Genomic DNA, 27,961 nt, shown 5'->3' on the forward strand with positions numbered 1-27,961 from the left:
GTTTATTTATTTATTTTATCATCACGTAACTGAGCGTTGTGTTTTCTTTACTTTGAAAGTAAAAAACGGAAGCTACCTCTTTCGTAATATCAGACTTAACACGGTTGGAGGTGTGGATGGAGGCGAAACTTTGATAAAAGTAGCGACGGCGAGAAGTTTCTCTTTCTTTTTATTGCCAATCATAATCCTCTGGCTTGGGAGCATGTCCGGTTTGTTTATGACGAAGAAAAGGCTCCGTTTCCTCGATGGCGACAACAACACAGCTGCTGTTCCTATGACATGACAGCAGAGCCGAAAACTTAAGGAGCCAAAGTTTGAGCAACAACTTCGTCGTAACTATTTCAGTTATTAACGTTAGAGGGGCAGAAAACGGCCGCAACAATGGCCAACATCGCCTTGTTTTCGATTTGGGCATTTGTTTTTAGTCTCAATTTCGGAGCGACGTACTGTTACTTTTCAATACCGCTGAAAATTTACCCGGGGAAATATAATTTCACCACTGAGGCCAATTTGTCTTCTGACCGGGTGGTAGCGCTGAAATCAGATGGAGAGGGTCTCTCTCTGGCCTCTGATCCCAGCGGCACGGTCAACTTTCTGGACATGGTCAACAACCTGCAAGGGGACTCTGGAAGAGGCTACTACATAGAGATGTCTATTGGCACTCCTGGCCAAAAGGTACTGTATCACCTCCACAAAGTGTAAATATTTGTTTAATACCTCATTTGAATTAACAGTTGTTGTTTTTACTTAGTTTATTGTGACTTGTACTTTGCTTTTAATGATATCGTGCTTTCTCTCAATCCATTCACTATCTTATGCGAGTCATTGAACGCACTTGAATAATAATGATTTGAGTGTAACATGAAGGAAGGGAATAGTTTATGATAAGAGTGACGTAGTATATTGTGAGACTTTATTAGCCTTTTTAATCAGGGACAATTAAGGTAAGAATGAGCCAGAGCTGTGCTGCAGCTGGCTTTACCAGCCTTGGGGTCTGTAAGGTAGGCTACAGCTTCCCACTCACATGCGCTCACATGATGCTGCCTGTGAGGACCAGTGTTTCTTTCCAGGCAGCTGACTGGGATTATGAGGCTCCCATGGAGCAAAGAGCAGCCCCAGACTTGTAAAAAAATAAATAAATAAAATAAGAGATATCCCCTTGTTTCAGACATACAATTTGCTTGGTAGGTAAGCAAACAAAATCTTCAAAAAGATTTGGGTGTCAAAACAGACAAATTCATCTGAAATTATACCAAAATCATTTCTGCAGGCTATAAATGAAGAGTGTTGCAGAATTATAACGCTAAAATGTGAATGGATATTTCTCAGTTTATATTAAAACCTGAGAAACTTTATGATGTAAAAATGTGCCTAATTTTATGCTTCATTCAAGGCATTGAATATTCAATGAATAATCTTTGATCAATGTTATGTGTTTTTAGGGATTAGAATAAGTGTCCATTGACTTTGATTTATTAAACCACATTTGTTATTGTAGAATATAGTTTCACTATTACAAACACCAACAGAGGATATTCTGCCTTAAAACAAAAACACATCCAGCTTGCAATATTTTTCAAATTAAACATTTATGCTAAATCCTGAAAATAAGGTATAAAATACTTCTAATCCCTTTTTATCAATTCTGGACCTTGCACGGGGTAAATAACTATGTCTTTACTGAACAAATCAGCTGACTTTTTGTATTTTAGTACTTGAAAACTCTAACTAACTGAGTATTTAGTTGATTTCTCAAAACAAATCAATCAAACTTTGGACCAGAACTGTAGCAATAAGCCCCAGTTGTGTTGCTAAATAAGATGAGAAATTCAGGGTAGGTTTACTTTACATTGTTATTGGACATATTTTTTAAACTGGAAACAAAAGAGGTAAATAAAAGCAGTTTTTGTTTTTTTTTTTGGTGACGGGACAGCCAGGGTTGTAGTCACCTGTCCACCATTTTCAAAGAAAATAAATTAAGGGAATTAATTTATTTTTAAATTAAGTTTTAAATGTTTTTACATGAAAAACAACCCTTGATTTTTAGCTGTTAACTGTAGCTACCTCCATGTAGAGTCCCGCAGAAATAAACACTATTGTGAAAAAGGGACATTTCATATACTGAGCAGTTGTAACTATGTTGCCAAACAGAACACAATAAATGTATTCAGTAATATTTTGAAAAGTAAACGGGTTACAATAAAGATCTCATTGCACCACTAGTGGAAAAAGAGTCCAAACAGCCACTGCAGTAATCCAAACAAGACTTAACCACATGTTTTGGGGGGAGTGGGGGGGTTTGCCAGCATTATTTACAATTTATTGTGATTATTACATTATTGCTGATGCTAATCATGATTCTCCCCCCCCCCCACCTCCCCCCTCGATACCAATAAACTGTGTGGTAATTGGCCATCCCTATCTCCTGCTTCAATTCTTTGAGTTGCAAAGAAATTCTGCCAGGGGTAATCTGTCATCATTTTATTCATCTAGTAATGTAAAATGCCTAACAAGATCATGTTAATGATTAAGAGGGGCTAAATGTGCATGAGTGGGGAATTAAGAATACATGAGGCCTTAGGGGTGGCAGCGATTTGCCATTGTGCTCTGAGTGGAAGCGTTTGAAGCAGAGCTTAAACCAAAGGTGAATTATCTCATTAGTAAGTTGACCTGTTGCCCCCGGGCCTCTCAAGTTAAACAGATCAGAGCTTTTAAGGCTCCTGTGGTGAAGCTTTAGTTTCTCAGGCTCGCAGAGGCTTATCACTTCTACATGCTATGAGGCTACAGAGAAATCAAAACTGTTCTTTTAGAAAATATGAGGTTAAGTGTCGCATATGTTTGACTAAACTGTCTTATTTAAATAAATCCACCTCCTCAATATTGAGGCATTATGAGGCCAGGCATGAGAATGAAGTCCCCGATGCACATAGATAAACTCAGATATACAGCCGGTCTACAAATTGCTCAGTTGCTTTTTATAAATTATTTCATATACAGTGAACCCTCGCTATAATGCAGTTCACCTTTCACGGTATCGCTGCTTTGCAGATTTTTTTGTGCAGTTTTTTTTTTTTCCACAGTATTCTGTGTCCTGATTGACCCTATGATTGGTAAAAACAGTCTCCGCGCTTCTTCTTTACCCGAGTGCCAATAAAGTTACGGTATTTAATTCAGATAGCCATTCAGGAGATGGAAACTGAAACCATAAAATTCATTTATCTGAATTTACAAAGCTTTCATAATTTTGTTTTTTTTTCTCAGTTTATAATCTATTAAAAACAACACTGAACTACTACAAGGCTTCTTAGAGTGTGTGACAAGCAAAACATCTTCTGGTTGAATTACGACGAGACAAAACGATAGTTATTTATAAACCGTTGGCAGATAACTGGAAAAGCACACTGACAGTACCGTCATGTGAATCTTCCATGAAATCCCCAAGTGTTTGTCATAGTTTCACATTCCACTTAATAAGCAGGTGCTGCAGTGATAGATTCAGACATTTAAAGTATTGTCCTGCGTATGCATGGATTGGTATAAGTTACTCCCTGTATCATAACCTTGAATAAACCACCACAACTTCATGGTATTAAATTATTTCTAGTTCTATATCCAGCTAGCCCATGATTTTTAATAACAGAAATCAAACAATTTGATTAAAAATATGTTTAACTATCTACGTTTGGACATCATAAGCGTTAAATATTTTTTCCAGAAATGCAGCAATTAATTAACCAGGAATTAAAATCAACCAGCAGATGATAAAAGCACCAAAAAAAAAGGTTTGATCATATTTCAATTAATTTCCATTTCATGGTTAAAACTTCAACTTTAAACCTCTCAATAAACAGCACTTTCTCCGATGTGATGCACTTTTTATGTTTTGAGTATAGCTAAAAAATAAAAAAAATAAAAAAAAAGGTCAAGCTGCAAGTTAGGGACATTAAAAGGGATAAACTCATAACTTCTCTTCGATTAAGGTGTGGGATTAAATACTATTTCTTCTAAAAGAGGAAATCTGCAGCTGGTTTCTCTCCTGGTTGTCAGAGATTGATAATATTTACTAGTAGAAGTAAAACAAAAGACCAAATTAGTTCCAATGTGTCACTGTGGACAAGAAAATTGGAATCATCAGATCATACTGAGGCCCTATGAAATCAGATTTATTTTTGTTTTAATTACATTAGCCAGTCCACCTACGTAGAGACGAGTCACTGTGATGTCAGTAGTTACACCTGTGTGTTATGTGACGGGACAGGTGAACAAACACCTCTTTCAGGTTACTTTCTCTGGACACAGACCCAAGGAACAGGATGAAAAGTAAATACTGCTATGACAGTTTTAGGAAATGAACCCACATGACTGGTTTGTGTTGTACAGTCTTACGGTGTCTCTTATTGGCAGTAACTGTGTTAAGTTGTAGATATGACTATTGTGTAGTGTGGAAACGTTTTGAAAAGTATTTGTATTTCTTCTCTTTATTCCTCATTTTGTTTAAGTGCTACAGCCTTCTGTCCTTTTGTTTTTCCTTCCTGTCTCATGCACTCACCTCATGTTCTTGTGTTCCTCCTTTCTCTTTTTCCATCTTCATATCACACCTCTATTCTTCCCTTTGGACCTTCCTGGTTTTTGCGAGTAGAATACATACCCAGGACTTTAACTTGTTATTTTTGTTTAATTAATTACATAGATTTGAACGCGTTAAGAATGTTAATGCTATTAATCAGTTGTTTTTTGTTGGGGTTTTTTTTTTTACATACAAAGGTTCTGGTCAGAACCCTGGTTTTTGCATGTTTGTTATACAGTTGTAAATCTGACGCACAGGTGGCATATGTTTGGCAAATGAAAGCAAAGAATGACAAAGCCACTTCTCTTGGCCGACTGGGGGTTAATTTTTGCTTCAAACAACGATCTGATACGATTCTGGAAAATGTGATTGTTGCGTGCAAGTCATACAAAAAAGAGGGTTTTTTTTGTTTGTTTTTTTTTTAAATAAATTGCATGAATGATCAAGGGTTCTGAAACACTTCAAAGCCAAATGGGCATAATAGCACATTCCACCAATCAGATGGTTGAATGATCAAAAAACAATAAATATATTTGCTGTTGAGCTCATGTCTATTTATTCAAATGTTTTTGAGCAAAAATGGTTTTTGAATTAAAAATGTTGCTTTATAGTTATAGATTCCTAGCATTTGTTTCTTGTAATTGGCTTACAGATAATGGAAATCCAAGACTCGGTGACTCTGAAAATCAGGATACTGTGAAGACGGTCATTATTATGTGACATAGATGGGATTATAATCCAAAGAAAAAAAGCAGTTTTACCACCTTTTGATATTTCTGCCCAGATGAGCCGGCCATTAAACTTTGCTTCTCTTGGCATAATTACAGCGAGTCCATTACATCAGTCATTCACGCCAGCGGAGCTCAATCCACTTCGGTTTAAATTGGTTATTTGTTGCCAGAATGTCCTGTAATTCAATACGATTGGGTCACACTCTCGGTATTATACTAACTAAATCATGATGTGATTACAGGGCCGCGGTGTTAAACAAGGCGCTATTCAAATCAGCCTCTAATTGCTGCATCTGTTAACATGTGGCACAGCCGGGCTGAGAGAGGCTGCAGAGAGCCTCACATCTGCTAATTGCTACAAACAGGTAGCAGATGCGCGTTGCCACCACGGAGCCGCTGCCAATTAGGCAGTGAGTGTTCAACTGCAGGCTGCCGCGATGAGAGAGCGAGAGAGAGAGAGAGAGAGAGAGATTTGCCTCAGGCTCGGGAGCTAGACTAGAAGAAGATGTGGGACATGGAGACGAATAAAAATGCCCTCACTGACTTCCAGTCAGGCTTGTTTGGCTTGTTTAGGCAGTGGACTGCTGCCATGTACAAGGCGATGGTGGGGAGTTTTATGGTATTGGGACCAGAAGAAACCCATAAGCCTAAACAAGAACAAGTTAATAAAAAAAAAAAAAAATCATGATTGATCTTTTAATCCCATTGTTTCATAATGTATGAATACACACCTTAGCTTAACAGCAAGAAAGTGTTTGTGAAACAAGTTTTGGAGCAAAGCATGAGGAAGTTATTCCTGGCATGTCTCTCTCTCCACTTTTAACATTTTTATCTCCTTCCTGCTAGTCCACCCTGTTTACAGTAAAAGAAGACTGATCTTAGTTAGACTGCGTCTGTTTGCTGCTGATTGAAGGACTAAAGATTCCACAGCCCGTAGAGATCGGCGAATTTGTTTCAGATGTGGGAGGAAACAGGTGGTTGTGGGGCCTTGTCATGGCAGGGAATGCTTTTCCATGACTGTGGATTTGGCCTGTGCTTTAGTCGAGGAGGTGACAGATCTCCACTGGCTAATTAGTTCATACTCGCTGACTTGATGCCTGGAAGACAGAATTATATCCACTGCTGCTCGCCATTCCCCACATGACACATACCCAAACGGCTGGCTGGGTCATACGGTCATGTCAGGCGCTCGAGGCTGTCATGTTCGTCTCCCAGATAGCACATTAGAGAGTAATTATGTCACAGTCCGTGTGCTGTATTTTGTGTGTGTGTGTGTGTGTGGCTTAACAGCAGTTTGTGTGATTGCGGAGTCTGCGGGAAGAGTAATGTGCCAAGTTAATCTTTCTTTTTCCGCCCAACAAGCTTACAGTAAACTCTAACACAGGGTTTTCTTTTTCTGTTTTAGTGCCTCTAAATAAATATAATGCGACTTAAAGCTCTGTCTGCTTGCGTCTGCTGTCTTTTTTTTTTTTTTTTACAGTCTTGTTTTATGAGTTATTTATGTAAGGACGTGCAGCTTGTATCAGTTGTTAAAGCAAACTCTTCCTTGTGTGTTTCAGCTCAACATCCTGGTGGATACAGGCAGCAGTAACTTTGCTGTGGCTGCTGCTCCACACCCATTCATTACGAGCTACTTCAACACTGCACTGTGAGTGGCACAAACACCTTGTGTGGCAAAATTCACATGCTCCTGAAAATAGCACGACACTACAGTAGTAGATCACAGAAATAATACGTGCGCTTCTGAGAATTATTTTGGTAATTCAGCGGAAATCATTTGCTTTCTAGGTGCATAAGTTGTATAGTGATGATATAGTTGCAGACTCTCTTTCTGTTAATTTTGATGACTATGGTTTACAGCTGATGGAAACCTAAAACTCAGGTTCTCAGCAAGAATAGAACAACCAAAATAAACATTGTTTTTTATACAGAAACTTTATGTCATATCCATTTTATGGCTTGTGCAGTCATGGTAAAGAATGACTTGACTCCCTCGAGAAGGAGAGGGTAAGCCACAAAAGAGCATAGTTACAAAAGCTGAGTGCTCTATCCAAATATATTTGTGGAAAGCTCAGTGAAAGGAAAAAGTGTGATCAAAAAGTAGACAAGTAGTGGGATAACAACAGCCTAGCAAGCACAGACTGCAGTGGGAGTCAGGACTTTAAGAGCCATGCAGGACATGGGCTACAACTGTTACATTTATCGTATTAAGCCACTACTGAAAAATAAAGATTGAACTTAGTAAGCCAAAATCTTTATTTCAGATTTTGTAAAATTTTGCATTTCAGTTGGAAATCATGGTCCCAGTATTTGGAGACAGACTAGAGAATCCAAGTTGCTTGAGCTCAAGTGTTAAGCTTCCAGTCAGTGATGATTTAAGGTGTTAAGTCCTTTGCTGGTGTAGGCTCACCTCCAGGAAATGTTCGAGCTCTTCTGCTGAAAAGCTTTTTGGAAATGCTAATTTCATTTTCCAGCAGGGTTTGGCACCTGCCCAGGTAACCAAAAATATGAATATGTTTGTTTATTACCGTGGTATTGCTGTGTTTGACCCCTGACCTAAGCCACATGGAGGAAATCTATGGCGAGTTGTGAAGAGGAAGATGAGACGCCAGCGATTCAGGCTGATCGACTCCATGCAATGCCACATTGATTAATAATTCATACAAAAGGAGCTCAGATCAAGCATTGAGTTTGCATACTGTATAATACATGGACATGCATTTCAGTAGGAAAACTCCTTTTTTTTATTGGCTTTTATACTGGAAATTTTCTAAGAAATTATATTTTGGTGCTTTCATTAGCTGTAAGCCACAATAATAATCAAAGTTAACAGAAATAAAAACTTTTTTTTTTAAATGCAACTGCAATCTTTTCTCTTTATTTTAGTTATTTAGTTGTTTTTTCCCATTGTCTTAATGTTGTCTCCTTGTGTAAAAAAAAAAAAAGCACTATTTTATTTCACGCTGTCTGTCTCCTTCCTCTCCCCAGCTCCAGTACCTTCCAGTCAACTGGTCGCTCAGTGGGTGTCAGGTACACACAAGGCAACTGGGAAGGTGTTCTGGGAACTGATCTCGTCTCCTTGCCCAAGGGCCCAAATGGAACCATTGCTATCAACATTGCCGCCATCCAGTTATCTGACAGCTTCTTCTTACCTGGAATCGACTGGCAAGGCATCCTGGGGATGGCCTACCCAATGCTGGCACGGGTGAGATGCAGACTCTAACTTTAACCCACTAAGACCTTTTAAAGATATGTCTCAAACAAGGAGATAAACAGCAGTCAGATCACAACAAGCATGCAACTGTCCCGTCAGGCTCGGTCCTAGCTGCTAGGAGGACATAAATGCACGCTATGTTGAGTTGGATATTAAATGGTCAGAATCAATTAAATTGGATAGTGCAGCTATTAGCAGTACATTGTCTATTAATATTGTGACTGTGTGTCCAATTTAATTTACTCACAAGAGCTGTTCTGGACGCTGCGGCCTCTGTCGGTTTCTCTTCACAGTGAGAGACACAGTTTCAGCACGCTGCTCCAGTTAAATAGGCTAGGAAAGATGCTATAAAGTCTTTGCAATGTATGAAATGACTTTAAAAATAGATTGGTATTGTAATAATAAAAAGCTGTACAAAGGAAGATGATTTGCTTGATATAATGTTTTGTCTTCAGTGCAGTACTGCGTAAGATCCCGCTCTGCATATCTTTCACGGTTCCGCATAACTTCAGTGTGAGATCTTATCTTAATGTAGTCACTGATGTTTCACATGACAACAGAATGGTTGCATTTTCAGCAGCCTGTACTGTGATGCTCTGCTTTGTTCTCTTAAAAAAACTATTTTCTTACTTGATTCAATCTCATTTCCTCTGTATCATTATGTATTTTCTGAATGAATTTGATACAGATAACTTGCTTCCCTTTTGAGACGTTCAGGAGCCTAAAATTTGCAGACAGAACTGTGGAAAAGTACTTACTCTTGCAGATTTCTTCTGTTTTTGCTCTCTTGTGTCACTTGTACACATGTTAATGTCAGACAATAACTTGTATTCATACAGAAAGCAGTTTTTGAATGATGGTTTAATTAATTAAAGGAAGAAAAGAAACTATCCAAACCAACCCGCCTCTTTTTGAAAAGTAATTATACTCTAAAGCTAGTAACTGGTTGTTCCACCCTTGACAGCAACAACTATTTGTGATAACCAGTAAAGAATCTTTTACGTCGCTGTGAAGGAATCTTGGCCTACTCTGCTTTGCAGAATTCGTCATCACCATCACCATCTTAGTCTGATTTTCATGTTTGTTTGATGATCCGATGTGTAAGTGAAACACAAAAAAGTAAAAAAACTGGAAAAGTTTCAATGGGTAAAGACTTTTTCACAGCACTGTAAAATGTGACAAAATCCAAATCGCTTGACCTTGTTGGCTTTCTTCGACATGATAATTTAGTTGGGACCAGCACAAGAGATTCTTTCTACCTGAGCTGACTGCAGTAACCTTTGGGATCAAATGCCAGTGACTAAAGACCAGATATGCTCACACTGACCACTTTGTGCTTTTGTTGTCTCTGAAAAGATCAGGTTCAGCTTGCCTGAGAACTATTAGTCATGCTTGGGGTAACACAGAACTGACATGAGCAACTTTGTCACCAAAAGAGATAACATTGTTTGGTCAAAGGGCAGAACTCTTGTTTTGGACCTGCAGGTCATACACATACTGCGGTTGTTCTTTTTGGTCAGAACATTTTTTAAGAATTACTTTCTTTCATTACTGCATGTCTCGATCTCCAGTTGGTCTGCTATTGATGATTGTGTTTTTCACAATAGCTATTCTAAATGGGAAAAGGCCTGTAACTATGTCAGGTGGAAACTTCACTAATTAGGTAACTTCTAAAAGCAGTCTATTGCACTAGATCTTTTACGAGTATTGGATGTAAAGGAGGTTTAATTCAAATATGTTCTACTCTGTTTTAGTTTTTATTCGTTAAGAAAATGGAAACACCTTCATTTTCTATCCATTTCACGATTGCGTGCTATCTAGTGCACTACATAAAACCCCAACAAGGGGTAAGACTATTCTCTCCAGACAATGTATAAGCTTATGTTCCACTGTTTAAATTGACGGACGGTGATTGATTATGCCTTTCTTGTCTCTTGATCAGCCCGACTCCTCCGTGGAGCCGTTCTTCAACTCTGTGGTGAATCAGCTGGGAATTCCCAACATGTTTTCTCTGCAAATGTGCGGGGCTGGCCTGTCAGACAGCAGCGCAGTCAACCCTCCCGCTGGCAGTCTTGTAAGTATCCGGAACGACTCCGGAGAAGTCTGCCTAAGTAATACTTTATATACTAATTCATTTCGAAATCGGATTACTCTTTAAAATATTATTTGATATCGGCTTTGAGTTTTCACTTTTGAGTTGGGATCTTTGTTCTCTTAATATAAACGGTACCAGTTGCGCCGAAACACTGAAATGCTGTTCAGCAGTTTCTACTCGCATGATGATTTGACACTAATTGATCAGAGCAGCCGAGTGCGTTTTAAAAACATAATAGTTGATGTGGTTGTGTGTCAGCATCTTTTCTCTTTGGATGCCCACTCTGGTTAAAGAGTGACTCATTAAACTAAGATGGCTTCCTGCTGAGAGCAGGTCTGTCTCTGTTGCACACACACACAACCTCGGTACCCCTCACATGCTGCACCTCCATCATGTGACTCTCTGATGCTGACAGATGGATTAGATGGCGGGAGGTCCCTGTGTGTTTATGTACTATGCTGTGCCAGAGTGTGAGCAGATGGATGAACCTGTGCTTTTTTTTTTTTTTTTTTGCTTTTTTTTTTGGTAGATAATGGGTGGAGCTGAACCAACTCTGTACCGAGGGTCGATTTGGTACACGCCTATCGTAGAGGAGTGGTACTACCAGGTGGAAGTGTTGAAACTGGAAGTTGGAGATCAGAGTCTGAATCTGGATTGTAAGGAGGTAAACATCAAACTCTGTATTGATTCTCTAACTGTCCTGTCTCTGACTTTAAAATAAGGTGCCACCCACATTTATTGGCACTCCTGGTAAAGATGTGTTAAAAGGATAATAAAAAAGCCATCTTGTCTTCTAGCAAGCAGTATGAAAAAGTCTGAAAAAATCCAAAGTTTAATTTCAGTACATTTAATGAATAAGATAAAAATATGTGTTGAGAAATAAGTTTTTAATAAAATCGCAATGCTCTTGTCACTATTCCTCTTTGGACCAATGCTCCTATTCTGCATTTTCTGTTAACTTTGATCCATTTTGAAGAATAAAGTCATGCCTTAAATGGGCCTGTTTTCAAAAAATTGCTGATAGAGTAGAACAGCAGTAGGAGAAGTCACAGTGGTTACAGACAACAAAGACAGAGTCTGTTCACTTGAAGTGAAACTCTTTGGATTTTATGAAACAAACTTGGGTTGTGAAACCCAGAATTGTTCTGTGACCTGAAATTTAAGCAGGACTTGGTCTATGGGCAACTAATACTGAAAGTGACTCAATATATTTTTCAAAAATGCATACAAGAGTTGTAAGTTAGATCTCAAAATATAAGCAAATTTGTTTGGTCAAAATAATATTTATTACTAGTAATGACATGTTTTCTATATTCCTTATAATGTATTTATATCCTACTTATTATATAATTTGTTTTTTATTCTTTTGTAGATAGTATAATTAATTTTCAGCTTAGCATTTTGTTTTCTACATACTGTGGAAGAACACTCTGTTGCTGGTAAATCATTGTGTTCAAAAATGTTCTCTTATTTAAGTGTAAATAATAATAGTAATAATAATAAAAGGAATTTCAATAAGTACCATAAAAATCATTACAACATTTTTCAAAATTAGGCAGCGCTACTATTGGGGTTCCCAGATGTTTTGGGAGACAAGCAGGCCCACATCATCACAGCTCCTCTACCATACTTAATAGTGAGCATTTCTAAATGTTGATCCTTGGTTTCACATTACACCCACCAGGAACCTCGGTTGGTGAAAAGTCTCACGTGTCCAAAGCACACAGTTCTCAGTCAAAGTCTCAGTAGAGTTTAACAATCTCCACATATTTACATTTGTGATGACAGGACATCACTCTCATTGACATTAGACTCTGTGTAACAAACTGTTATGGAGACCTAGGATCTCAAAATTGCAAATGGAGAAAAAAAAGAAAAAAGTGGTTTTCAAAAACTTCAGCTTTTTTTTTTTTTACACTTCTTTATTTCAGCATATGATCCCAGCACAGTAGTTGTCCTCAAGCTTCAAAGAATCTGTTTACATCTAAAATAGGAAAAGATGTACTAGTTGGACGATGTCAAAGGTCATTTTTATTCTAAGTAGGACAATTATAAATGTAGCTGACTTGCAGTGCTGCTGAGGAGTGTGATGTGGTTTACCTGCTTGTGAAAATTCGTCCTTGTATTTTATTCTGTTGTTTTTTTTTTTCTTCAAGGCATTTCAGAGAAGCCTGTTGAACTAAGAAAAAAACACTGATGGTCTCTTTCTTTCAGTATAACGTAGATAAAGCCATAGTTGACAGCGGGACGACACTGCTGAGACTTCCTATCAATGTCTTCAATGCGGTGGTAGAAACCATCACACGCAGCTCTCAGGTACGCTGCCTTCTTCTCACAGACAATGATGAAACATGTTGTCAGAGCAAAGGGATGCTGAGGAGAATAGCACACACTCACTGTTTAAGGATGCAGTAGTTGTAGGTGGAAGGGCTCATCGTTTTTCTACTAGGAAAATAATTGTCTTGCCTTCATGCAGATGGGCATTTGCAATACTCTATGTTTTTTCTAACCTTTTGAGACTTGAGATCGACTTCAGCAATTATTCAAGTATACTCTCATTCCTGCAAAGCTTATAGATCAAAGATAACATCAAAACCTGCTTTGGCGCAGTAGTGACCTTCTGTTCTGTCTTCCTCTGTCTCTGTGATTTAGATCGAGAATTTCTCTTCAGGGTTCTGGGATGGCACCAAGCTTGCATGCTGGAAGAAGGACGAGAACCCCATGGAGCTTTTCCCAAAGCTTTCAATTTACCTAAGAGCCACCAACGCCAGTCAGTCTTTCCGCATTACCATCCTGCCTCAGGTAGATATGCACAGAAATTAAAATCACAGCTCCACCTTTCGCCCATGTCGGTCTCAAACTGACTAACAAGACTAATGATTGTTTTGCCGTTCTGCAGCTTTACATCCAGCCGATCGTAGACACAGAAAACAACCTGGGATGCTTCCGTTTCGGTATGTCCCCGTCATCGTCCGGCCTGGTGATCGGCGCCACTGTTATGGAAGGTTTCTACGTTGTGTTCGACCGCAGCCAGAAGAAACTGGGCTTCGCACTCAGCAGCTGTGCAGGTAAGAAAATTACGCACTAAAGACAGGTTAAGTAGCAACATTTCAAGAAAATGTTCGATGGCAGCCTAATGGTGCCACTTGGTGTTAAACATTTCCGCACAGAGTGACTTTGAACTTTCTCCTCTCATATCCTGCTGGAGCCACAAGCTTGTATTTCATTGAGATTTTATAGACCAACACAACTTGGTCCATAACTGTAAAGTGGAAACAGAAAAGAATAGTTCTCGGCATTTTTTACAAATAGAAATCTGAAAAGATTTTCATGCATTTGTATTTAGCCCTCTTTACCCACTTACCAATAAACAAATCTAATGCATCCAATTACATTCAGATGTCGCCTAATAACTAAATTAAGTCCTTCTGTGCCCAAGGTAATCTAAGTATAAAGTATAAAACAAGCCACACAGAATAGTGGACCATAATCCTCAAAGCTCCCCAAGACACGCAAAAGATTTTCTTCTTCTTGTGTTCCCTCACAATGAGTTGGCAAATACATCTTGGTCTATTTTACATACAGTCATGGTGTTAAGAAATGTCAATATAAAGTTGCACATAGGTACACTTTTAAAGATCCTCGGTGGAAACGTGTTTCCAATATATATCAGGTAATTGGGTGTTCATGTTTGTTTGTATAATACATTTCGGTGGACAAATAGCTGATAGCATGAAATGGAACCGCACATGACAATGGGGCCTTTCTAATCAGACTACAAACTTGCTTAATAATCAGACCCTCTACTGTCTAAATCTGTCAGTAGAGGGCAGTATTACCCCATAAAGATTATTTAAAATAGTCCAAATAGTTTGGCTTTTTTTTTTCCTTCTTACAGAAAGTTTCTGTCATGTTTATGACAGAAACATTGCTCTCTGGCATTTTGCACATAAATTTATGGTGCGTTTGTATTCCAAAGAAAAACACATAAAACTTCAGATATCTCACAAATGAAAAAATAGAATATGGAAAGCCATTTGCGCCAAAATTGAATAAATAAATAAATGGGTTAAATAAATAAAAAATGAGTAAAATAAATCAAAAAATGAAGTAAATGAGTGAAATAAATAAAAAATTTGTTAAATAAATAGTTTAGCTTTTTCATTAAACCAATTTTTAATTTATTTACTTTTCATATTATCAATTTCCCAATTTCTCTTTTTCATTTATCTATTTGTCATTTATCCCTTTATCCATTTACCCATTTTTCATTAATCTATTTTTCATTTGTCCATTTTTCATTTATCCCTTTATCTATTTACCCATTTTTCATTAATCTATTTTTTAATTTAACCGTTTTTCCATTTCCTATTTCCATTAACCCGATTTGCTATTTCCCACTTTCATTAATCAATTTCTCATATATCCCTTTTCTTACTTACCCATTTTCTTTTATCTATTTTTCATTTACCCATTTTTCATTATCTATTTACCCATTTTACATTAATCTATCTTTTAATTTAACCATTTTTCCATTTCCTTTTTCCATTAACCCGATTTTCCTATTTCCCACTTTCATTAATCAATTTCTCATATATCCCTTTTTTTATTTACCCATTTTCTTTTATCTATTTTTCATTTACCCATTTTTCATTGATCTCTTTATCTATTTACCCATTTTTCATTAATCTATCTTTTAATTTAACCATTTTTCCATTTCCTTTTTCCATTAACCCGATTTTCCTATTTCCCACTTTCATTAATCAATTTCTCATATATCCCTTTTTTTATTTACCCATTTTCTTTTATCTATTTTTCATTTACCCATTTTTCATTAATCTCTTTATCTATTTACCCATTTTTCATTAATCTATCTTTTAATTTAACCATTTTCCATTTCCTTTTTCCATTAACCCGATTTTCTATTTCCCACTTTCATTAATCAATTTCTCATATATCCCTTCTTTATGTACCCATTTTTCTTTAACCTATTTTTCATTTAACTTTTGTTTGAAAAACTTTTAATTTTCCCATTTTCCAATTTCCCTTATTCATTTAGTATTTCCTTATTTTCTTATTTATCACATTCTATTTTCCCCGCTAAACTTAGGGGGGAAAATAAATGCAAATGAGGAGTGGCACGTCATCAGGCTACAACTTCCCCAATTGGTTGGTTAGAGTCACACCTACTTTGCTTTCAAGAAAGATGGCGACCTACTAACGGGTTATCAATAAGCATAAGCTCATTAACTTCATTAGAAAATAGTGTTATTACTCCTGACTTTATTTTTGTGTGGCCGCTCAGACAGAACGTGTTTCAGCTGGCGGCTCTGATGGACTCAGAGCTTCACCGTCGGGGTTTTTTATAGTTTGGACGAAGCGGCCGCTGAAGTTGGCTTACGATTGAAGGTTCAGGACGCCTTCGTAGCTACCAGCTGCGATTCAACTATAAGGAGCAGACTTGACTGTACATCGTAAGTGAACTGCAATATCCAGTGGCAGCTCTACGGAGCATCGAGCTGAAAGAATGACGGTGCCAAGCCTTGGAGATCTGCATCGGAGGCCATCTTTCAGACATGCACCGCTGCTGTCCGTCCAGGATCCTCCGGTTGCCCAGACGGTAAGCTAACGCTGATGTTTTCCAACTATAGTCATATTTGTAACCAAACTTGAGGCCAACAGGTGTACTTTTGACCGCCACCAGGTCAAAAGTACAGCTTGTTTTTGCAGCACATTCATTAATGTTTCCATCGTGTATGTTTTCAGATGTTAAGCTGTCACAGCAGACCATCCTGCAGGCCTCTGGTCTCTGTTTCCAGTGGGCTCACAGCTTCAGGGTGACCAGAGACCTTCACCTTTCTGGAGCAGGAACACCCGGCCAAATGCACTGGTGACACATTTAATTTAAAAAATGTGGCTGTTCTTATAGCATTGATATGCAAGAACCATCTACTGTTTTTAATAATAAAAATATATATATTATGAAATCTGTGTTCCTTCTCATCTGTGTAGTTCTAATTTAATCAAATCTCATGTTTTCACATCCCAGAGACAATAAGATGGATAGTTTGTTTGTGGCTTTAACCCATTCATTCCAAATTTTTCCCAAACATGTAAATATGAAAATCCGATGTCATTGATAGCCCTTTGAACTAATCAGGGAAATAATTTTAAAAATTGTGGAAAAGTATGTAAAAAAGTGTGTTTTATGTTCGGTCACAATTGTGACCAGTGGGATAATATGGTGTTCTAATACTAAGATGAGCTAAAAGTGCTTTTTCCAAATAGACATGATCATAATATGTGAACATTGTTTCTTTAGTAGAATATATCTTGCCACAGCATTACTTTAGTGCAACATTTGCTCTGTAAAGTACAAATTTGACTATCAATATATTCTAAACCAAGGTAAATTTGAGTGCTTGAGTGTTTATGCATAATTATATTGAACTTCAGTCAGTTGTAGTGTCATCACAGTAACATAGATCATAAAGATAACATCTACAGTAGAGGCTTTCATTTATATTTCTGAAAATTATGAACATTTGTCACACTGTCATAAAGTAAAACTCAATAGACTTAGTCCAGGGGTCTCCGTCTCCAGGATTTAGGGCCTGTGTCATGCATCTTTTCCATCCGCCTCTGCTTCAGCACACCTGAATCAGGTGATAAGCAGGACTCTGGAGAACTGGACTGCATACTGAAAGGGTGGTCCATTTAATTCAGGTGTGTTGGACCAGGAACACACCTGAAAGTTGCAGGATACCGGACCCCAAGGCCTGGAATCAAAGGAGAGTAGTATGGCTCCTTCTCACCATTTGGTGACTTTGGTTTTCTTCAATTTTAGGTTATTTCATCTCTTTCTTACTTTCCATGTTCTTTCTTGAAGCACTCAGTGTGCAATAAAACCTTGAATTTCTCCAACGCATGGGTGGTGCAAAAGCAACAACTGGAACAACATCTCTGGAAACGACTCTTGCATTGACTGACCAGAAAGTGTCTTGGTTACATCTCGTCATAACTTGAAGAGAAGTGTCCATTTGAGATCTATTTCCATGACCTGCTGGCCTTATACCAAACCTTTGCATAAGATAATAAGCCATGATGAGCAAATCAGTTGTTCCTCCTACGACACATTTGTAAAATAATATCTGAAAGGTAAATGGCCTGTACTTGTGTAGTTCTTTATCAAGTCCAAATGACCTGAAAATGTTTTCACCACATTTAGTCATTCACCCATTCACACACACATTCACACACCGACAGCAGTAAGCTACTATATTGTAGCTACAGCTTGCCTGCCACAGTTTGACAGAAGTAAGGCAGTCATACACCGGCTCCTCCACCAGGGTCCTCTGAATACCACCGGCTGGCATGGTGGCTGAATTGTCCTCTTGATCAAGGTCACAACTACTGACACAAACAAAGTGGGGGTTCCAGCAGGCAACCCACCAGGTACAAGATAAACTCCAACCTCCTAGGCTACCGGCACCGTTTCAGGTGTGCTTTTGGTATGGACCATGTTGAGAACGAGAATCTCAATCGATGAATCATAATTTGTATTGACACATGGAGCATAAAATCAGCCAAGAAAAGCATTCAGACTTTACTTATTTTATTAACTTTCAGCGCTGAAAGGAGACGCTTTACCATTACATTAGAAGAGTTTCTAAAAAAGTCTGTGCAGCGTCTGAGGAGAAAGAGGAGGGTAGCTGATTATATGGACTGAAGACACTGCCTGAAATCACACCATGTCTCTGTGGCCTGATAAGTTTCTGTTTCTCGTGAGAAATGGACCTTAGTGTCTAACAGAATCAAAAATGTAACTCTTTACTATGGGCCCTTTGTCTAACAGCGTGTGACTCTTTCTCGGCCTTGGTAAAGCATCTCAACAACCACCATCACTTCTTGGACCTGACCATGACATTGAACCTTGAGGGGGTTTGGTCATAAAGGTCTACACCTCATGTGCTCATTGATCTAGTTGACATCAGTCTCTATATAATTCTTTATCTTTGTTTCCATTAGGAAAATATTGTTGTTTTTCTAGTGGATCAGCAGTTTCTCATCTTGTGTTGGAACCTCATTTGGATCCTCTTTAAAGGGTACATCAAAGAGACAGCTGTCCCTTCGTCATAAACTTTTGCAGGTGGTAACAGAGTACCACATGCCTGATGAAGGGTCAGATCATCCTCTTTTCCCATGAACTGATCATATGCATTCAAAATCAGGCATGGAAAATGGCCCATCTTCCCCTTATAGTCCATGTCTAAGCCATCACTATCAAAATCAGTAAGGGTTCCATTTTTCTCACAACTACATTGTTGTATGCTTTGTCTGGCTATAACAAAGTCCAACAAATCAAGAACCAAACTCAAAATTAATCTTAAAAAGGAAGAAGTTAGGAATTGGAAGAATATGGTATGTATTTAAATAAGTGGACCTATTGGTCAAACGTATTCTCCCACCTGTCACTATTATGACCGTCAACATGTTTACACATCCTGCTCACACACCTAACAAATTTTTATAAATGCAAAGGTGAATATCATAACTAGACACTTTAAAGATGATGTGCACCAAAAATCTTTGTTGTATGTTTATTTAAACATACATTGCTATCCTCTTCTTTGGGAGGTTTGTGGCACTCTTTTTCTCGCCGAGGTGCAACCAAGATTTAATCAGCTCTAGTCATGTGATAATTTAGTCTAAACATGTGATACTGCATAAGTATTATCCAAACACTAAACTTTGAATGTTTGCTGAACATTAACTGAAAATTTAATCAGCAAGCTTTTTAGAGTCCTTGAAAGTGAAAAAAAAATTCATTTTTCCTCTGATGTTTGGGTGAACTCTTCTCTGCGGAGGTCGGCCATCTCTCTGGTTCTTCCTGAAGGAGATCCATCAGGAGTTCTGGTGCTGCTCACAGTGCAGACGGTTCTCCTCCCTGTTTGCCGTTGTCCCTTTCTCAGCCAGAATCTCCAGTCATTTTTCTTGATCCTTGAATAAACATAACAGAATATGTTCTGGGTGTTATTTATGATTCGTTTGTTAATTAAAACAATGTTTAATATAAAAATAAGATTAATTTATTTCCTTAACAATTCCTTCTCCTGTTCCCTCAGAAGGAAAGAGTTTAGGACTCACTAATTACATTTACTCAAATATAGTTGAGTAACTTTTTGAAACTCAAATGAAGTTTTAGGAGTACCGTTACTATGCTGAACTTTTTACTTTTACTCAGGTCATTTTATTATGAAGCATCACTATTCTTATTTAAACAAATTTTTTATTTTGTCTTTAAAAAACTAAAAATTCCGCTGAACTTTATATTTTGAGCCCTCTAATTGTGTAATTTTTTAAGATATGAAATAATTGATAACTTGATCAGTTACTCAGTACTTGTATACTTTTTACCAAATGCTTCTTTACTCATGTGTAATTTCTTATTCAGCTACTTTTTACTTAAACATGTAAGTAAGAGATAAACATGAGTAAAAACATGTTTGGAGTACAAATTATGGAACAGTAACCAAATGTTGAGGCACATATGTTGAACAAAAACAGGGAAACTAAGGTGGCCAAGTTATACATCCACAAAGAACTACTGAAATGAATAGTCATAATTACTTTATATGAATACGACATGTATGCATGTGGGCCACACTTGGCACATTTCAGGGATGTAACCAATAGGGACAGATTTTAGCAGGAGTTCAGCTTTTATCCATTCTGCATTCTGTACCCTCACTAAGGTCACTGTATTCAGGTAGTCTGTTTACAAACATCAGCGTTAATTTACCCCCACATTTTTTAAATTAAATGTGTCACCAGTGCATTTGGCCGGGTGTTCCTGCTCCAGAAAGGTGAAGGTCTCTGGTCACCCTGAAGCTGTGAGCCCACTGGAAACAGAGACCAGAGGTCTGCAGGATGATCTGCTGTGACAGCTTAACATCTGAAAACATACACGATAGAAACATTAATGAATGTGCTGCAAAAACAAGCTGTACTTTTGACCTGGTGGCGGTCAAAAGTACACCTGTTGGCCTCAAGTTTGGTTACAAATATGACTATAGTTGGAAAACATCAGCGTTAGCTTACCGTCTGGGCAACCGGAGGATCCTGGACGGACAGCAGCGGTGCATGTCTGAAAGATGGCCTCCGATGCAGATCTCCAAGGCTTGGCACCGTCATTCTTTCAGCTCGATGCTCCGTAGAGCTGCCACTGGATATTGCAGTTCACTTACGATGTACAGTCAAGTCTGCTCCTTATAGTTGAATCGCAGCTGGTAGCTACGAAGGCGTCCTGAACCTTCAATCGTAAGCCAACTTCAGCGGCCGCTTCGTCCAAACTATAAAAAACCCCGACGGTGAAGCTCTGAGTCCATCAGAGCCGCCAGCTGAAACACGTTCTGTCTGAGCGGCCACACAAAAATAAAGTCAGGAGTAATAACACTATTTTCTAATGAAGTTAATGAGCTTATGCTTATTGATAACCCGTTAGTAGGTCGCCATCTTTCTTGAAAGCAAAGTAGGTGTGACTCTAACCAACCAATTGGGGAAGTTGTAGCCTGATGACGTGCCACTCCTCATTTGCATTTATTTTCCCCCCTAAGTTTAGCGGGGAAAATAGAATGTGATAAATAAGAAAATAAGGAAATACTAAATGAATAAGGGAAATTGGAAAATGGGAAAATTAAAAGTTTTTCAAACAAAAGTTAAATGAAAAATAGGTTAAAGAAAAATGGGTACATAAAGAAGGGATATATGAGAAATTGATTAATGAAAGTGGGAAATAGAAAATCGGGTTAATGGAAAAAGGAAATGGAAAATGGTTAAATTAAAAGATAGATTAATGAAAAATGGGTAAATAGATAAAGAGATTAATGAAAAATGGGTAAATGAAAAATAGATAAAAGAAAATGGGTAAATAAAAAAAGGGATATATGAGAAATTGATTAATGAAAGTGGGAAATAGGAAAATCGGGTTAATGGAAAAAGGAAATGGAAAAATGGTTAAATTAAAAGATAGATTAATGAAAAATGGGTAAATAGATAAAGAGATTAATGAAAAATGGGTAAATGAAAAATAGATAAAAGAAAATGGGTAAATAAAAAAAGGGATATATGAGAAATTGATTAATGAAAGTGGGAAATAGGAAAATCGGGTTAATGGAAAAAGGAAATGGAAAAATGGTTAAATTAAAAGATAGATTAATGTAAAATGGGTAAATAGATAATGAAAAATGGGTAAATGAAAAATAGATAAAAGAAAATGGGTAAGTAAGAAAAGGGATATATGAGAAATTGATTAATGAAAGTGGGAAATAGCAAATCGGGTTAATGGAAATAGGAAATGGAAAAATGGTTAAATTAAAAAATAGATTAATGAAAAATGGGTAAATAGATAAAGGGATAAATGAAAAATGGACAAATGAAAAATAGATTAATGAAAAATGGGTAAATGGATAAAGGGATAAATGACAAATAGATAAATGAAAAAGAGAAATTGGGAAATTGATAATATGAAAAATAAATAAATTAAAAATTGGTTTAATGAAAAAGCTAAACTATTTATTTAACAAATTTTTTATTTATTTCACTCATTTACTTCATTTTTTGATTTATTTTACTCATTTTTTATTTATTTAACCCATTTATTTATTTATTCAATTTTGGCGCAAATGGCTTTCCATAAATAGAATAGTGTTGAAATTTGTTTATTGTTCCACAATAGGAAAACTGTGGTGCAACAGCTGCAAAGTGACAGGCTGTCGAAGCACATGGATTCACATAAAGATGAGAGAATATAGCATACATGCACAGAATAAAATGCAGTTATTAAAAATAGCCTACTCCATTTCAAATTAATGTGCATTAGGTAGATTAATTTAAAATATGTACAAAATGTGCAAATGTATGTATTTAAAGGTAATGAACTATAAGTAACAATAAAAACTTTGTCACAGCAGAGATGTGCAGATATTGTTTAAAATGAGTAAAATATGTGCTAGTAACTGTGTTAACGTACATGTTAAATACTCATATTGTAACTTTGGACAGTAAAGCTTATCTTATTTAATGAACTGACTAGTAAATACAATATTATTTCAAGATGATGCAAACTTATTGCGAGGAAATGCAATGAGAAAGAAAATTCTGTGTCCCCTACAGGACTCCATATATTTCAAACTTTTATTTGTAAATATTAAAAAAAAATAAAATCAAGTTTAATTTTCCCTTCCACCTCATTTGTTGGTGAAGTCCAGAAGGTTTGAGGGATATGAAAACTTTCAAAAGACACGGAATAGACTTGGATTAATTAATAACCAGGATACAAGCGGACTCCAAGTTCAGGTTGATGCTCCAACACTTTGTAATATTTTGCTGACCTGAAGCCACTCAGCAAGCATTGTCCCATGTGCAGAATCCACCTCTGGTGTTTTTAGCAAGTTATGCTCATGTGCTGCATTAAGTATTAAATCAGGTGAATAGTTTGGTTTTGTATTTGTATGAGCTTTGGAGAGGGCTCCTGTTCACATCGTAAAGTACAAAGGCCCGCTTGTTGAAACTAAGCAAACACTCTTGAAGCAGATGTTGGCTTAAGGCTGAGGATGCAGGCTTGTGACGTTTAGTTGCCGACTTTCCTCTCTGTTCTGGCGCACAGACAAACGGCCTATTGATGCTCTTCTGTGAAACCAGGAATTTCAGTTTTAAACATGAACCTGAGGATATTACCCTCCAGCTGACAGCTTTATTTAAGAAGCTGCTGGGCACTATGTGATATGTAGCACATTTTGTTTATCACAATAATCTATTAAATATCACATAGTTTGCTGAGGATATAGAAGGGAATCTCCTTTTGCATTTGTTCAGAAATTGCCCCTTTTCTCTCCATTCATTGGATTCAAATTTTTATTCATCAGTAACATGTTTAACTTACATTGACTTGCAAAAGCTTTCGAGCCCCTTGAACTACTTCCACATTTTGCCACATTAAAACCACAAACTTCTATGTATTATGTTAGGACTTTGTGATAGACCTGCACAAAGTAAGGCATGATTGTTGTAAATAAAACTCTGAAGAGTGGGATGTAAACACTCTCTTGGGGTTCGCCTCTACCAGCGTTGCACATCTGGAGTCTGAAATCTTTCCTTATTATTCTTTGTAGGGCTGTTGTAAACGAATATTTTAGTAATCGAGTAATCTATCGATTATTCTTACGATTAATCGAGTAATCGGATAAAAAAAAAATTATAAAATGAAATATTGGTAAATCTGGCATAATACCGGTGTTACTATCAGATATCAATATCAGTCCAATTTTTCATATTTGAGCATCCCTAACAGTTGCTTTTTTGTAGTTTAGAAAACTAACCTGTAACAATAATAGCTCACTTTCTAAGTTAACCAGAAGAAAAGTTATAGAAAAATCTGAAATTATATTGAATTTAATAACAAAGAGTCAGGCTCACAAATATGCTTATAAAAAATGTCTACAATCCAGCTTTTAGTTTATGTATTCATCTTCAGTGAGTTTAATAGATTAATTAAACTCACCTTGCCACCTAACCTGTCACGCTTTGGGTTTGAAAATACGGGAAATGCCGCCTGGAGTGGGAGGAGAGGGCGAATGAACGAACGTAAGATGGGGTGGAGGGGAGGAAATAGACCAGCGGACTGACGAACCGTTAGACCGGGGGACGAACACGGGGGGAAGCAATACGGGATATTTACGACACCTTCACTGGTCACACTCAGAAACTCATCTACCAGCCATGTACGATGCGCTCCGCCACCCGTTTCTTCAGACCGGGATATGAAATTTATTGTGCGGTTCGTCGGTAAAGCTACATTTACACGGTAAGCATCAGCTACTCAGCCGCCCGCCCTGCTCAGGCTATCCGCTCACCTCAGCGCTCTTCCCGCCGTTCGCTTTCAACCAGCAGCCCCGGAGGAGAAATGCTGCCGTACTCCAGGGATTCCCCCAGTCATTTTAAGGATGCTTATTGGTTCCCCAAAAACGATAAAAAGTCGGGCATTATCATCAATCAATAAAATCCCCACGGGCCAATCTTGAAGATTGGACTTTATGCCGCTGAGACTTAGCTTTTGTCAACAACTCAGAGGCGGAAGTGAGAGCTCCGCGCAACGCAAATGAAGTCCCGGCCGGAACACGGTGCGCTAACTAATAAAACATAAATTAACGAAGCTTCGAGGCAGGTAAATTTTCCTCGAGGAATTTTAGTAATCGAGGTACTCGAATCATTCGAGGAATCGTTTCAGCCCTAATTCTTTGCAACATATTTTAAACTCAGAGTGGATGGAGAGAATCTGAGGACATCAGATTTGAAATACTTGATACAGATTCTTAAGTGGATTCTAACATAATTTTTCTAACACATGAATATTTTTTGATATAAACTCTTCTCTGTGTAGTTGTTCAGCTGGAAGGCGAAACTGTCTCAGTTTCAATTTTTTCTTTTTTTTCTTTTTTTGCATTCATCTCCATCTTCCCACCAAAATTGACAAGTCCTCTGTTTCTGGTAAAGAAACACCAACTTCACCTGGTTCAAATTCTGTTTTAAAAAAAAAAGCTTATATTCAACACCTTTTGCTATCCAATTATTTATTGTCTAATTGAAAAAAAAAAAGTAAACAGTTCAGCCCCACACCGAGGTTAAGTTGAGCAGAAAGAGCTGAGCTTTTACACATGCTAGAAGTATTTTTAAGCTGCAGATGCATTCTATTACATTTTAAATGAAAAATCTCCAGAATATGCCAATAGTTCTAGTAACTGAATAATTGATTACTAAAATAATTGGTTACAGCCATAAATTAGCTTTTTTTTTTTTTTTTTTTTTTTTTTTGGTGATAGTATGGTTTCCTGCTTCTGAGCTGTCTCGCCTTTGTTTGCAGTGAGTGACGGAAAGCCTCTCTCAGAGATCGCCGGGCCCTTCTCAGCAGCAGACGTGGCAGCAGACTGCTCCGGCGGCGTGCTGAAGGAGCCCGTCCTGTGGATGATCTCCTACGCCCTGGTGGCAGTCTGCGCCCTGATCCTCATCGGCCTGCTGCTGCTGCTGCTGCTGCCCTGCAGGCACCGTGACCGCGGAGAGATCACAGACGAGTCCTCACTGGTGCGGCATCGCATCAAGTGACTGCGGGGAAACGGACGGGCGAGCGTGGTCAAAGGACTGGGAGACAGCGGACAGAGCCCGTCCAGAGCTGCGGAGTAGAGGGTGGAGGTCAGTTTGCACTGATCAGCCATGCTGAATAAGAATGATTTTAGGCTGGACTCATAAGCTTGGCCCACGGAGGTAGAAGGACAGTTGAGCTGCCTCTTAAAGGGAAATTCCACCTAAAAACGGCTGAGAAAAAACCCCAAAACAAAACAAAACAAAAAAAACGTCCTAAAACAGCTGCTAGAGCTGAATGTGTGCTCCAGTGGTTGCATTTTTCTTCCTCCCACTTCTAATCAAACAAAGTGAACGGTATCAAGATAAAAGGAGGACCCTCTGACTATGGCTTTTATGAACCTCAATGCAGTGAAGTCTTGTGGTTGTGACTCATTTTTTTTCCCTAATGGGAAAATGAATACACTAAGAGTGTGTTCTCACCCTATACATCTCAATTGAACCAAGTTATTTGGTAAAATGTAGGACATAAAACACAAAGCTCCACCAAATTATGAAAGTCACAAAGTATCCCGTCTCTTTGCTGCACATCGACCCAGCTATGAGTATTATTAGAAGTAAGGAGATGAGGAGCACCTTTGGGCCCTTCTGTGTTTTTATTATTCAAGGGACGTATATTTTAAAACTCAGTGTCGATTATCTACAACAAATCTTTCTTTTTGTAGTTTACAACACTTATGCCAATTCTATGATTTGATTGTTGGGGCTTTTTGTATGCTGACTCTCCACTCTTAAGTGGGGCAAAAAGAAAGTTTGTGGGAATAAAGCTGCTCAGATAACCGTTGGTAGTGCTATTGATACTTTAAAACAACAGGTTTACGTTGCCTGCAGTGCCTTTGTTTCTTAGCTCTCTCCTCAAACTGATAAATCGTATCAGCAGGTTAAGATTCACTCTGCTGACGTGCACTTTGTCTCCAAAGCTGATCAACAGTATAATACAAAGCGACAGATCAATATCTGTGTTATACAATTTTTTTTGTATTGTGATTTGTGTAAATCTGTACATTTTCAGATTTATGTGTTTGAGGGGTTTTTTTTGTTGTTGTTGCGCTATTATTTCTGATCCTGCAGCCTAATGTCAAAAGGCTACTTCTATACAGCACCTTTCGTTTTACAAACCAAGAAGTATATGTGAAGGATTCCTGAAGTGCATAAGTTGGAAAAACATCTCCTCGTTCTGGGTAGGACTATGGTTAGCATTTCTGTAAATCTAACTGACTTGATGGCTTTCAAATAAAAAGTCTTTGCACATCAGCCAGATTAATGCTACACAAGACGACTCACCAGTAAAGCTGGGGAGGACAAAAAATACTGTGTGGAGTAATGTAGATTTAAACCTCAGTGAGTTGTCCTGAGCTGCACACTCATACTTGTCTTACTAATGTTGCCCAAAGTCTGAACTCTGAACATGTAAAACTTTATTTTGACGTACACATCAATATTTGACTGTTCATTTATTTAACTGTGTATGCTTTCAGTGCCAAACATTGTTAACTGTGTTGTGAATAAAATCATTTGGGACAAATCAAACATTTTAAATTAAAAAAATATTTTGGGAGCCAAAGAGAAAAAAATGTATTCTTGTTTTTTGTTTTGTTTTCTCTTCTTATATATCAATCCCACCATTGTCCGGCTTATTTGGGCTTTAACAGCATATGAATTTACCAGATTTTGTTTTGCTATTTTTAAATGTGCTACACAAGTGGAATATTAATAATACTTAGTTCTATGCTATTCTATGCAGATGTTCTGTCTGCACTGATGAAGATTTGCTTACCTTGGCGAGCTGAATGCTTACAGACTGAGATGGCAGAGGAATTGGGCTCAGTTTCTTATTTAACAAATAATTAAAAGACAACTTGGGGCATCAAAGACTGAGTTGTAAAGGCAGCCATTAGACAGTTGTGTGACAAAGTTCAGCTTACAGATTAGTTCTGTTTTTATTTTGTCTCCAATAAATAAATGTTCAACACCATCAAGCTAATTTTAAAGTCAGGTAACCTGAGTGAAAATAAAATGCAGTTTTCAAATGAGTTAATATTTACAGGGGGAAAGATGATATAAACCAATGGGACCCTTCGTCAAAAAACTAATCATCCCAGATTATTAAGTTGTGAGTAAAACTGCGATTGACAATGTCTTTTTGGACGGCTGGGTTC

The 27,961-nt window shown here is 37.7% G+C and overlaps 1 protein-coding gene and 2 long non-coding RNA genes across 3 annotated transcripts; 2 read left to right on the forward strand and 1 right to left on the reverse strand.

The window, feature by feature from the left end:
* The first annotated feature begins 103 nt into the window (after positions 1 to 103).
* On the forward strand, positions 104 to 27,376 carry bace2 (beta-secretase 2). Its single transcript, XM_088011843.1, has 9 exons — positions 104 to 675; positions 6,858 to 6,946; positions 8,287 to 8,503; positions 10,455 to 10,586; positions 11,137 to 11,271; positions 12,822 to 12,923; positions 13,260 to 13,409; positions 13,507 to 13,675; positions 25,528 to 27,376. Exons 1-9 carry the CDS (start codon positions 382 to 384, stop codon positions 25,764 to 25,766), a joined length of 1,527 nt encoding a protein of 508 aa, XP_087867969.1. The 5' UTR covers positions 104 to 381; the 3' UTR covers positions 25,767 to 27,376.
* Positions 13,686 to 18,987, forward strand: LOC148155805 (uncharacterized). Its single transcript, XR_015765072.1, has 2 exons — positions 13,686 to 16,227; positions 16,374 to 18,987. It is a non-coding gene; the product is annotated as an uncharacterized LOC148155805 (long non-coding RNA).
* LOC148155806 (uncharacterized) lies at positions 19,194 to 21,139 on the reverse strand. Its single transcript, XR_015765073.1, has 3 exons — positions 20,709 to 21,139; positions 20,439 to 20,562; positions 19,194 to 19,607 (listed from the first exon to the last, which is right to left on the reverse strand). It is a non-coding gene; the product is annotated as an uncharacterized LOC148155806 (long non-coding RNA).
* Positions 27,377 to 27,961: the final 585 nt, after the last annotated feature.

The sequence above is a fragment of the Poecilia mexicana genome, unplaced genomic scaffold, assembly GCF_051168715.1.
Source record: "Poecilia mexicana isolate PSO_F unplaced genomic scaffold, ASM5116871v1 scaffold_13, whole genome shotgun sequence".
Taxonomy (NCBI): Eukaryota; Metazoa; Chordata; class Actinopteri; order Cyprinodontiformes; family Poeciliidae; genus Poecilia; species Poecilia mexicana.

Coding starts and splice junctions, on each gene's coding strand:
- bace2 (XM_088011843.1), top strand. CDS start 382: ATGGCCAACATCGCCTTGTTTTCGATTTGGGCATTTGTTTTTAGTCTC. Junction 10,587..11,136: donor ACCCTCCCGCTGGCAGTCTT/GTAAGTATCCGG, acceptor TTTTTTTGGTAG/ATAATGGGTGGAGCTGAACC. Junction 13,676..25,527: donor CGCACTCAGCAGCTGTGCAG/GTAAGAAAATTA, acceptor CTTTGTTTGCAG/TGAGTGACGGAAAGCCTCTC.